General features: G+C 31.9%; 1 protein-coding gene across 1 annotated transcript; it reads right to left on the bottom strand.

Annotated features, from left to right (window-relative positions):
* Positions 1 to 1,079: 1,079 nt before the first annotated feature.
* LOC142523291 (equilibrative nucleotide transporter 3-like) lies at positions 1,080 to 4,150 on the bottom strand. Its single transcript, XM_075627032.1, has 12 exons — positions 4,011 to 4,150; positions 3,692 to 3,741; positions 3,425 to 3,491; positions 3,234 to 3,338; positions 2,766 to 2,921; positions 2,513 to 2,656; positions 2,318 to 2,423; positions 2,012 to 2,187; positions 1,768 to 1,919; positions 1,414 to 1,672; positions 1,168 to 1,320; positions 1,080 to 1,130 (listed from the first exon to the last, which is right to left on the bottom strand). The coding sequence occupies exons 1-11, from the start codon at positions 4,011 to 4,013 to the stop codon at positions 1,210 to 1,212; spliced, it is 1,329 nt and encodes a 442-aa protein (XP_075483147.1). The 5' UTR covers positions 4,014 to 4,150; the 3' UTR covers positions 1,080 to 1,130; positions 1,168 to 1,209.
* Between the last annotated feature and the right edge of the window lie 9,917 nt (positions 4,151 to 14,067).

Raw genomic sequence — 14,067 nt, 5'->3', positions numbered from 1 at the left:
GTGTTGACTCGATCTTTTTTAATAAATTTAATTATTTTTATAGAATTAAGAAATATTGGCTCCATTTTTTATATTGTATGTTCGAATTTATTTATTGTATATTGATATCATTAATTTCATCATATAATATTTATTTTATAAAATATTGATATTTTAAACAATTGTTTATTTTTGTATTAAATATTCTTTAAATTTTCTACAAGTTAACTTCAATTTATGAATTTATTAATAAATGAGTATCAAATATTTATTTTGTAAAATATTTATTTTTGAAAAAATTTACTGAAAGTTATTTTTGACGTGTTTAGACATTTTATTGTTATTTATCTCTTTAATTTTTTCATGTAATATTTATTTTATGAAATATTTACATTTCTTAAACAGTTATTTCTTATATAAAGTAATTAATAGTTTGCACAATTTCTACTCTTGAATTTAAATATTTAAATCCATGAAACATAATTATCAAGGTACTTTTTTTTATTATGCGTTTAAAATAAATATTTATTATGTGTTTTGACTTTTTATTTAATTTTTTCGTTAAATAATAAAATAATAATGTTTGCATATTAAAAAAATCATATATATATTTTTAAAAAAAGCATATCTATTTTTTATAATGTTGGGTTGGTTCGAATTCGGGTTCATAATTTGTGGGTTGGTTTGGGTTCGGGCAATGTTTGAGTTGAAAACCTTTTGTAATATTCATTGTTCAACCCTACCCGAATTGATGCCCCTATTTATGTACATTTTATATTGATGATAGTTCAAATATTTCATTATCATCTTAAATCAATAAATAATTTATTCATTTTATGTTTGATATCTATATATTCTTCTTTATAATTTCTATTTTATCCGTAGAAGATTAATATTATTTGATTTGTTTATAATTAGTTTACAATTTTATAATATTTAGTGAAATAGTTCATATTTAATTATAAAAATTCTGACGAGTTTTTTAGCTGATTAATTTATCGATTTATCCTTAATAAAATCTCTCCTTTAAGTAAAATAATATAAATCATGCCAAAGGTATCTAGTTAATTATTTAATAAAAGAAACAATATGAACAAGAATTACGAAAGCCCGTCTGATTCAATAGACAACGAATGAGTCAACTGTTTGTAAGTCCGACCAAATACTTTCCATAACAAACCCATCAGCTCGTAGAAAATTTTCTTAAAAAATAGAAAGTTTGATGTCTTCTTAGAAAGTCCCATTACCTATAATCCACAGCCAGTCGAGAGCAACCCCTGAAAATATGCCCCCAAGAAGAAATAACACCAGCAAATTACCCAATGCATTCTGCTCTGGTGCCTACAAATTCAAAGGTTCGCCAATGTTACGGTCACAAAGTAAATACTAAGTATCAAGTTGTCCCGCATTTAGTGTGATGTTGTTTCAACTTACTTTGTAGCCCTTTGGAGCAGCTGTGAGGACACAAACAGTGAGATGTCCGTTTGTTAATCCGAGAAATGATACCAGGAAAATCATCCATCCCTGGTCTCCATACTTTGCTGTGAAGTAGAAAGCAGGAATAAGGGCGAACCGTGATAGTATTGCAATCATCAGACCTTTTCGTGATTCCAGTTTAATGCATTCAATAAGAGGGGTGTATCTTCCAATGAGATCCCACACGTTGTACATTGCTATGAGAACAACTGCGTACCTATTCGAAAAAGGTTATTAAAATAAATCTTCCGAGGCATTCTTGGTGAGCGACGTCCAAAAAACCAATGACTATGCATGTTCGTATTCACTTACCAAGATCCCAGTTTGTGAGTACCGGTGTTTTCATACAAGAATCCGGGAAAGATTGATAATGTGAGGACATAGATCAAATAGAGGTCGATTGCATAATCAATGTTCTGCATCAATAATTGCTTGTTACTTAGCCTCTCTTGTTTAGCATCATCCTGTAACAACAAACGATATTTTTTTTTCAGATTTTGGTATCCAGTTATTATTTAAGGAACCTTTTGAGGAATCTTAAGCTATCTTCCTTTACATTTTCGCTGAGACTGGTTCGAATCCCAGCCGCAGCAAGATCAGCTGCAACTGTTGTAGATCCTTCTAAAGCAGCCTTTCTCCGGAAGTGTTTGACGATCGGTAGTTTGGCAAAGACAAAGGCGTATAGGAAAATGCATAGGAACTCTAGGAAAGTTGATATAGCAAGAAACAACACTGCAAATACCATAATGAACAAAAGCGTCATTATCTGAAAACTAATTAACACAAAAAAATCTTATGCTAAATGTTGCTATATGGTGGCAGATATGATTTTGTTGTGCAATGTAGAGGATAAGAAACTTACCCACACCCTTACGGAGACCGTGATTTGTTTTATCAAAAGCTGCTTTGGTAATTAGCCTCAAACCAGAAGTTAAAGCCCCTGATGCAGCCAAACCAGCAAAGAATGACTGCAATTTCAAACAAGAATACTGACAAATATATTATCAACATCTTACGTTTTGAAAAAAAAAACCTGAAAACCTAAAATGGATTTTACTTGGATGAATTCGGGGCACATGAAAGATAAATCTCCAACCATTCCACCTTGAACATGAGCATCTGCAACTCCAAATGCAGCAACAAGAACACAAATCCCTAGATAATTCCCAATTCCCCCTCTTCCAGATGTCGCTAAATCTATCTGGTAGAGCAGAAATTCAACTGTATATGATGGTTGATCACATACACTGAAGTGTTCTTGGATAATCATATTTATGATCAAACAAAAAATCATCGAGTGCAGAACATACAATTAGAAGCCCAAAGGTACTCAAGCAGAAAAGAAAGTATCCGAAAATGTTACGCTTCCTTGTATCTATTTTCGCCTCGTAAAAAGCAAGTATTGCCATTGTACCAAAGGCAAACGGTTGATAAACGAGGGTAAGTACTCTGGAAGGATGGTAATCCTGCAAACAAAGTGGGGAAAGGAAAAGTTTTAAGCATAGATGAGTTCTTCCTATCTGGAACTTGTCCCAATGAAGATGATGACAGTTATTGCAGTTATAGATAGATCAGATAGAACATTAAAAAGGAACATTCTTTCACATATCTAGTTGGGCCCTGAAACCATTCCAAGAGTCCTCCAAAAGGAGACCAACTCGCCAAAGCCACCCACCCCGAAAATACACCAAATTTAGCAGTTACCACTTACCACAACTTTTTTCAAGTAGCCAAGAATATATGATGGAAATCAAGTTTTTATGTTATGGATATATTACCGGGAACAACGCATAGTAGTAATCTGAGATTGTTAGCATACTATTCCAAGAGACAAGAGATCCCAGTCCAAGAAACCAACAGTACACAATTGCCATAGTTTTCCCCTGTAAATTAATCCGGACAATAAAAATTGCATCAAGAACACAATTGATCTAGCGCCGACTTACCAAAAAAAATAAGCATCACAAACCTCAAGCCTGGTGGGACTCGCAACATCGGCCGGCACAACATCACCCATTGTGGCCCCTTCTCTTAAACTATTAGATGGAGACGTACGTTCAATATGCAGAAAAGAGTAATCAAAATATAATTATCTAAAAACTTAGCATATCAATTACATGACCACCAGAACAAGTGAGTGGTTCAAAGAATAGGTTACAAAAGACACCACCTCTCTTTCAATCAGACAATTAATGAACATTCGCGCGTTTCAGTAAATCGTGTAGAGGAGACTCACCTTCTCACAAATGGCTGTCTTCCAAAAACGCCACTTTTATACTCAGTCGCCTATAAATAAACAATTTTAACATGAATTTTCTGAAACTTTCATAAGAGAACTTATAGCAGCGTGGAGACAAGAAACCGAATATGAAACCAAGAAAATTGTGTTTATCCAATGAATTAATGCAATCAAAAAGAAAACTTTTCGAATCAAGTAAGAGATAGTGCTATGTCGGGTATAAATTTCTTGAACATAATATCCAAAATCATCACCGTATGTTCAGCTTTCATGACAACTCAGAACAAGAAAGAATACATAGATGGAATAATCTTACCATACTACACAGATTACGAAAGATAAAAGGAGAAATGGCAATGAAAACCTCGAATCAAGAACGAATAATAACACTGTGTACAAAAAGATTCAATCTTTCAAATAACTATACGAGAAGATAGAAATAAAAGAGAATCCGCATGAATACGTTTTTCAGTGGCTGACTTTTCCCTGAAAGAAAGTGACAGCCAAATTTCCCGCCTCTTTCAACAGATTCTCATTAGATTCACGCAAAAAGATCGATTGGGATCGTTGTTGTTTTCGCAAGCAAAAACGTTCCCAAAGAATATCATCCCATCTCCGTGTGCAACGGGATTTGAGGATCTTGAAATTATATGGATTTGTTACGATGACACCGTAAGTGTAGGAACATAATTTTAAAAAGGTTAAAACTCCTCGAAAAATTCTTTGGTTCATAGAATTTTAAAAATATTTTTTTTAATAAAAGTTAAATTTGAATGGGGAACAAGAATCGAATGGAGTTGAGCCGGAATTTCTTACTCAGATTTTGTATATTTCAACTTGAGACGATAGTAAATTTTTTTTTATAGGTGGAACGTCAATTTTAGTCATTCATGTATTGTATTGTTCGCGATTCTTTTTCTAACCGTGTAATTTGCATAAAATTTAACAATTATATTATTCATTTAGTTATATGATTTTGATGAAAATTACCAGAATTAACTGTCGGAACATAATTATGTATTATATTGATTCAACAAAAAATACAAGATACACAACTCAATGTATATCTACCTAAAATTGACATTTTATTTTTATATATGTTGTGAAAAAGTAAAAATTTATGGTAAAAAGTAAAAATCTCAAACTCTCAAAATTTACCAAACTACACACTTTATAATATTTTTCTCTCTACTCAATTGTGATTTTCTTCACAAATGAGAGATCTATTTATAGGAAATCTTTACAAATAATCCAAAAATAAAATACATCATTACCTACATCATCACACACTAATTTTCAATATTTACAACTCTTATTTTCAACATTCAAATATTCAACATTCAAATATTCAATACTCACATTTTAAATATATTTTTCAACACTCCCCCTTGTGATGATGATCATAATGATTGTCTTCATTACGTGTTTTTATACTGCCTCGTTAAAAACCTTACTAGGAAAAACCCATTGGGATAAAAACCATAGTAAGGGAAAAAGAGTGCAGTCACGTAAACTCCCCCTCATGTTGACACGAACAATTCTTCACAAATTTCGTAGATTGCGCATCCCAATATTATATATGTGCTTTCTGAATATTGACGTAGGAAGTGCCTTTGTGAAGAGATCTGATGAGTTTTCACTTGATTGAATGTGACGAACATCAATATATTTATTCTTCTCTAGCTCCTTAGTGAATGCGAAGAACTTAGGAGGAATATGTTTAGTTCTGTCGCTTTTTATGTATCCTTCTTTCATTTGAGCAACACATGCAGCATTATCTTCATATAGTATCACAGGCTTCTCATCAGATGATAATCCGCATGAAATTTGGATATGTTGGGTCATTGATTTTAACCACACACATTCACGACTTGCTTCATGTAGTGCAATAATCTCGGCATGATTTGATGAAATTGTTACGAGCGTTTGTTTCTGAGAACGCCAAGATATTGCAGTGCCTCCACGAGTAAATACATATCCAGTTTGGGAACGTGCCTTGTGTGGATCAGATAAGTATCCAGCATCAGCATAACCAATTATACTTGGATTAGCATCTTTTGAATACAAAAGTCCCAAGTCTGTCATTCCTCGTAGATAACGGAATATATGTTTAATTCCGTTCCAGTGTCTCTTTGTTGGATATGTGCTAAATCTTGCCAACAGATTCACGGCAAAAGATATATCAGGCCTTGTACAATTTGTAAGGTACATAAGGGCACCGATGGCACTTAGATATGGTACTTCTGGACCAAGAATATCTTCATCATCTTCACATGGACGGAATGGATCCTTTTCTATGTTTAATGATCTAACAACCATTGGAGTACTTAAAGGATTTGCTTTATCCATATTAAAACGTTTAAGGATCTTTTCTGTATAATTTGTCTGGTGAACAAACATTCCACATTCTTTTTGTTCAATTTGTAAACCCAGACAATACTTGGTTTTTCCAAGATCCTTCATTTCAAATTCTTCCTTCAAGTATGACACAACTTCTTGAATTTCTTTATTCGTTCCAATGATGTTTAAATCATCAACATATACAGCAATAATTACGCATCCGGATGTTGTTTTCTTAATGAAAACACAAGGGCATATTGAATTATTTACATATCCCTTTTTCATCAAGTGATCACTTAGTCGATTATACCACATTCGACCTGATTGCTTTAACCCATATAATGATCTTTGTAATTTTACAGAATAACATTCCCTGGATTTTGAACTTTGTGCTTCAGGCATCTTAAATCCTTCAGGGATTTTCATATATATATTACTATCAAGTGATCCATATAAGTAAGCTGTAACAACATCCATAAGACGCATTTCTAAATTTTCAGATACCGCCAAGCTAATCAAATACCGAAACGTAATTGCATCCATCACAGGAGAATACGTTTCTTCATAATCAATTCCAGGCCTTTGAGAAAAACCTTGTGCAACAAGTCGAGCTTTATATCTTACTATTTCATTTTTCTCATTTCGCTTTCGAATAAAAACCCATTTGTATCCAACAGGTTTTACACCTTCAGGTGTAAGGACTATAGGTCCAAAAACATTACGTTTATTTAGCGAATTTAATTCAACCTGGATGGCATCTTTCCATTTTATCCAATCCTGCCGATTTTTACATTCACCAAAAGATTTTGGTTCATGATCTTCGTTATCATTTATGATGTCGATTGCCACATTATAAGAAAATATATCATCAATTTCATCTATATCTTTTCGGTTCCATATTTTTCCAGTATTAATATAATTGATAGAGATTTCATGATTCTCGTCAGTTTGTGGTTCTGACAGAACATTTTCATCATCATGTGTTTCTTCAGGAACACCATTCTCTATTTTGTGATCATCATGTGTTTCTTCAGAAACGTCATTCTTTATTTTGTGATCATCGTGTTTCTCTATGAATTTTCTTTTTCGAGGATTTTTATCCTTGGAACCGACTGGCCTTCCACGCTTCAGGCGTTTAATGACATCATGAGTATCTTCCATTTGTTTCTTTGGAATTTCAATTCGAGCAGGGGCATTTGCAACATGTATATATGATTTAGTTACCCCTTTTGTGTCTGCAAATGCATCTGGTATTTGATTTGCTATTCTTTGCAAGTGTACAATTTGTTGTACATCTTTTTCACATTGTTTTGTTCTTGGATCCAGATGTAACAATGATGATACATACCATGTAATTTCTTTTTCGGTATGTTTCTGTTCTCCCCCTAACATTGGGAAGATTTCCTCATTAAAATGACAATCAGCAAAACGTGTTGTGAACACGTCGCCTGTCTGAGGTTCAATATATCGAATGATTGATGGACTATCATAACCGATATAAATTCCAACCTTTCTTTGAGGTCCCATTTTCTTTCGTTGCGGTGGTGCAATAGGCACATACACCATACATCCAAAAATTCTCAGATGAGAAATGTCTGGTTCTTTACCAAATGCAAGCTGCAATGGGGAGTATTTATGATATGCACTTGGTCTGATGCGAATTAATGAAGCAGCGTGTAAAATTGCATGTCCCCATATAGAAATAGGGAGCTTTGTTTTCATTATCATTGGTCTAGCAATCATTTGCAGACGTTTAATCAATGATTCAGCCAATCCATTCTGTGTATGTACATGAGCAACAGGATGCTCAACAATGATTCCCATAGACATACAATAATCATTGAAAGTTTGGGAAGTAAATTCACCAGCATTATCAAGTCTAATTTTCTTGATTGTATAATCGGGAAATTGATTCCTCAATTTTATTATTTGAGCAAGTAATCTTGCAAATGAAACATTTCGAGTTGATAATAAACATACATGTGACCATCTGCTGGAGGCATCAATCAATACCATAAAGTATCTGAATGGTCCACATGGTGGATGGATTGGTCCACAAATATCACCCTGAATACGTTCAAGAAACATTGGTGATTCAGTTTGGATTTTGACTGGTGATGGTCTTATAATAAGTTTTCCAAGAGAACATGCTTTACATTGAAACTTATTATTCTGAAAGATCTTCTGGTCTTTCAGTGGATGACCATGTGTATTTTCTATAATTTTTCGCATTATTGTTGAACCAGGATGTCCCAATCGATCATGTCAATTGGTTAATATCGAAGAATTATCAACTACCATGTTTGATTCAATGAGACTTATATGTGTATAATGCAATCCAGTAGGGAGCATTGGTAGTTTTTCAATCACATATTTCTTTCCTGATTTATATGTGATAAGACACATATATTTCTTATTCCCTTCATTCATTGTTTGAGTATCATACCCATGGGAATATATATCATTAAAACTCAACAAATTTCTTTTCGATTGTGGTGAATATAAAGCATCATTGATCAAAATTTTTGTACCATTAGGTAACAAAAATTGTGCTTTACCACATCCTTTAATCAAGTCTACAGGACCTGATATTGTATTCACCGTTGTTTTTATTGGTTTTAGTTTCAAGAAATATCTTTTATCTCGGAGGATAGTGTGCGTTGTACCACTATCGGATATGCAAACTTCAGCTTTGCTCATAGCATTTTCCATATTTGAACTTCAAAAAAATATGCAATGAAATAAATTACTTGCAATATATATTTAAATATAACACAAATCATAATTATACAATAAAACATTATTCTATGAATACATGAAAAATATATTATTGTACATTTATATTCTATCATTATATTGTTCATTTTCAGAGAAATCGTTGAGAAAATCTGCAGCATCAATATTGTTCATTTCTATCCCACCAACATATTGATCATTTCCAGAGAAATCATTCATAAAATCACCAGCATCAAAATGAGTTGAATCACTCAAACGGTCACTGCGTTCAGTGAAATTGGTCTCCTTTTCTTTCCCCTTTAATGATTCTTTATAAAGTTTACAAAGGTGCTCAGGGGCTCGACAAACTTTGGACCAATGTCCTGGAGTACCACATCTGTAACAAGAACTTTCATATCTTTTTGAGTGTTTCTCATTAACACTTGTATTCTCATGATGCCTTTTCTGTGGATGGTTTGGGACGTTCTTTTGAGATGAGTTATAAAAATAACTATCTCGATTATTTTCAAAACCACGGCCTTGACCACGACCACGGCCAATTCCACGTCCACGTCCACGTCCACGACCTCGACCTCGACCAAAACCTTGTCTTTGAATTTGATTTTGGTTTACAGGTTTAAATTCATTTTTACTTACAGCATTTACTTCTGGAAATGCTGTTGATCCAGTGGGTCGGGACTGATGATTTCTCATTAATAGCTCGTTGTTTTTTTTCCGCCACAAGAAGACAGACGATGAGTTCAGAATATCTCGCGAATCCACGTATTCTATATTGTTGCTGTAGAGTAATATTTGATGCATGAAACGTGGAAAATGTTTTTTCAAGCATCTCAGATTCTGTGACCTCATGTCCACAAAATTTTAATTGCGAGATTATTCTATACATCGCCGAATTGTAATCACTGACTTTTTTAAAGTCTAGGAATCTCAATGTATTCCATTCATCCCGGGCGGTCGGAAGTATAACTTCTCTTATATGTTCGAATCTTTCTTTTAATCCCTTCCACAAAGCCATGGGATTTTTTTTAGTCAGATATTCACATTTCAATCCATCGTCGAGATGTCGACGCAAAAATATCATGGCTCTTGCCTTTTCTTGTGATGTGCATATGCCATTTTCTTTAATGGTCTCGCTTAGACCCAATGACTCAAGATGCATTTCTACATCTAGAGTCCATGGCATATAATTCTTTCCCGTGATGTCGAGCGCAACAAATTCGAGCTTTGTTAAATTTGACATGGTGGTACTAAAAAAAATTACGATGCATTTTATTAGTTAATAATTATGGCAATACAAAGTAACGGATAAACAACAAGTACAAGTATTTGTAAAAATAAAGAAAACGCACGAGGATGATATTCTCCGATAAATACAAGACTCGTGAGTATGACAACCAAAATAATTAAAATTATCCTTGAGAAAGCCATCTTCTTTTTTCTTCGAAAAATTTGATGATGAATAATTTTTAGAGAAGAAGAGAAAGTTGGAGTGATGGAATGTGTTTGTGAGATCATATTTATAGGGCAAAAACTAGCCATTTTTTACCATTTATGACCGTTGGGGTACAAAAAAAATAAAAGTATGTATTTGTATAATTTTATGGTAATAATATGATATATATAATATTAGACATGTTTAAATAATTATGTATATCATATCATAATATTATAATGAGTGTCATAATTTATTTTGTCTAAAAACCTTATAGGCTTTTATACTTGTCGTATCCCTTACCGGGAGTGTGGGATGTCGTCTTAACATCCTCCCAGGATTTATAACAAGTTTATGAAAAATTTATTTTTATTATTTCTAATAATAACATTATATTGTATAGTAAATAAATACACAATAAATAAATAACAGTAAAATAAATATAATTATTTTTGTTACCTTTTTCTTCTGTTTGGAGCTTGGAAAAGTATGTAGGACTTTTAGAGCTTCGTGCTGATAACGTGTTGTGAAAAAGTAAAAATTTATGGTAAAAAGTAAAAATCTCAAACTTTCAAAATTTACCAAACTACACACTTTATAATATTTTTCTCTCTACTCAATTGTGATTTTCTTCACAAATGAGAGATCTATTTATAGGAAATCTTTACAAATAATCCAAAAATAAAATACATCATTACCTACATCATCACACACTAATTTTCAATATTTACAACTCTTATTTTCAACATTCAAATATTCAACATTCAAATATTCAATACTCACATTTTAAATATATTTTTCAAGAATATATTATATAACTGAATTGTTTACACTAGTGAATTATTACACCTTGGTATGGTTATTTATTATATGGTTTCATTATCCTATTTTGGGGAAAGTGTGTGCCAGCCTACCTTAGTTTAATATTATAATGGTTGCAATCCTGCTCCTACCTAATTTTATTTTAATTATTTATATTTTATAAATCTTTATAATCTAATCTGAATGAAGGTGAAGATAGCCCAATCTTCTTTGTTGATGGGTTGAATTTATCCTATGTTAGCTATAGTAAAACTTTATTTTATAAATTTATTTCAGTTTTCTAAATTGTAGCAACATATAGGTAATGTTTGGATATCCTTGTAGTAATTTCCAAAATTATTTTTTTTAAAATAAATTGGAGAGTATAATGTATGAAAAATTGTATTCTTGGACATAGAATTTACTAGCTATATGATATTATATTGATGAATTATTTAATTTTTTAAGTACTTCATTGTTACTTTTTTTGTTTTTTTAAAAAAATATCAGAATCATCTCTCTTAAATTCTCTTATCTCATCTCATGACAAATATTGCTTTGCTATTTTATTTAAGCTATTGAAATCATATAACATCATAATCATATTTTTTAAATTCTCATTTATTAGTTGACTTTTTGGGTAAAATAATCGACGAGCTCTAAAACAAACTTGTTTAACAAGCTCGAAAAAGAGTTTGTCCAACAATACGAAAACAAGCCCGCTTAACGAGCCGAACTCGAGTAATGCTCGTTAAGCACGATAAACGAGCTATGAACAAACTAAGCTCAAGTCTATACATATACTAAACGACCGAGCTCAAACCTGATACAGTTCGGCTCGACTCGTTTACATCCTCAACTCTAATTAGAGACGGTTAATAAATTTCGGTTGACTAGTATATAGAATTCGGTCTCTAAGTTAGCTATCTATGAATATATTCGGTGGCTAATCTAGTGATCAACTTCAAAAATCCAGCCGCTAGGACTAGTGACCAAGAAAATTGGCACAGAAGAGCTTCGGTCACAAGTCACAAATAGAGATGGTTTTTTTTTCTTTTTCCCAAATCCAACGTTACATATACATGAAATAATGGAGAGGTGGATTTGACACATAACCAACTTAATTCATCAAAATAATCAAATGAATTTGAAATTTATAACTTCAAATCTCCTCACGTGACATCCTTTCGGACCTTCTATACTCTAGTTGGGCTTTTGAAGTAAAATAGTTGGGCCATTATCCAGTTTTAAGTACCCAATAATGATGCAAAGAGATCACAGCCCCACCTTAATTGGGTTCGCAGTACAGGCTTCTAATAAGATAGGCAATTTGAAGACCTGTAATCTGGTCCAGATTACTTGGGCCGGGTCAGTTTAATTAACCGGGTCTATGTATGAAAAATTACTTCATACATAATATTAGAAAACACAATTTCTACGACTTGAATTCAATTTCAACAATTAAAATATCAAACTAGATAAATTGATAAGGTTTTGGACTCTCCGAGGTTATAACTATAATTCGTTGTCGAACTCAAGTAAAAAAATTGGATGAAACAAGAATTTGTAATCAATTAATGTTTTATTATTCGGAAATTCATAATCCTTTTGCATTTCTGATTAGTATCAATGCTTTCCTTTTTTATTCACTTGTATCAAGCTGTACGGACTCAATAATTATTATAAGGGGAAATAGGACAATGTAAGTGATGGAAACAATTGTTTTATATGTAAATTCAATGCAAAAAATAACATATTTTTAAATTTTTTTTTAATAAGGTGATTGCCCCCATGCTCTTACAAAATTGGATCATAATTTGGGAGTATATATGTTTCCACATAAAGAGTAATATTTTAATCACATCATTATAATTGATCTTTTAATTTTAATTAATTACCCCGTTGTTAATTGACTAATTATAGGACAATAGGTGATCATGATCTATATATTATACATTAATAAATTATATGTTTTAGTTATATTGATATTATTTAATTTGTTTGCTATATATATCCATGCATGTGCACTCATCACTTTTAATTTGTTTAAATATAAATTGTTGGTTCGCATACAAATTCTACATTATTTGCATGTGTTAGACTTTATTAATTTTTTATTGTATCTATTTTTGTGATTTATTTGGTCTAAGAAAATTAAAAGTATTATTTCAGATTCTCAAAAATAATGTTTATATTATATTATTATACAATTTAAAAGCATTATAAATATCTAAAAATTCAGGTCTCTGTGAATGTGTTTAATAATAATTTTTTTGTGAAGCAGAGCAATCGAAACAGACGATTGAATTATTGTATAATTTAAAAAGATTTGAGTTGCAATGTTAGCAATGACTGTATATTTTGGTAAAACGATAAACGTTTGGTCCTAAAATTAGTATTAGATCAAATGTCATAATTTCGATTTTCATCGATATAGTAGAGAATGTTGTTATTGGAATGATGATTGTTGGAGTCCGATGATTGTCTTTGATGAGTGTAACAATCAAAACGTGACGCTTGAGCCGATGTATGATTTAAAAATATTTGAGTTGAACCGTTACCATCTGTTACAACTTTTGAGAAAACGCAAGTACTCGATGATACAAAATATCAAACGGACACATAGTTAAAATTTAAAAGGGGTGAATAAATAAATTAAATACAAAATATATAATATTGAGTATATATTTTGTGTATCCACGACGGAATATCAAACGTTGTGTGCGTATAATTTGTAGAATGAATAGGCCCACGGGGTTGTCCGTCCATATATATACTCATGAACGACAATGATGATGCCCGTGCGTGGGATTGAAGGCGTGAATGCATGCACTCCAATTTCATGTCTACGACGTGTTCCTTTACACACATTCACATGTGTGTGTGTCTATATATATATATATATATATATATATATATATATAAGCGTGCCTTTCTATATTAATCATATCCACCTATATACAAAGTTAAATAGCGGACCAAGATCAATATTTTCAGTCAACTAATTATTTTCTAAACATTACCACATAAAATCTTAATTTTGTTAAGTTTCGCAAAGATCAAA

The sequence above is a fragment of the Primulina tabacum genome, chromosome 13 (assembly GCF_025594145.1).
Source record: "Primulina tabacum isolate GXHZ01 chromosome 13, ASM2559414v2, whole genome shotgun sequence".
In the NCBI taxonomy this organism is placed as follows: domain Eukaryota; kingdom Viridiplantae; phylum Streptophyta; class Magnoliopsida; order Lamiales; family Gesneriaceae; genus Primulina; species Primulina tabacum.
Note: the sequence above shows the minus strand (reverse complement) of the source record. Positions and strands in the feature narration are given on the sequence as shown.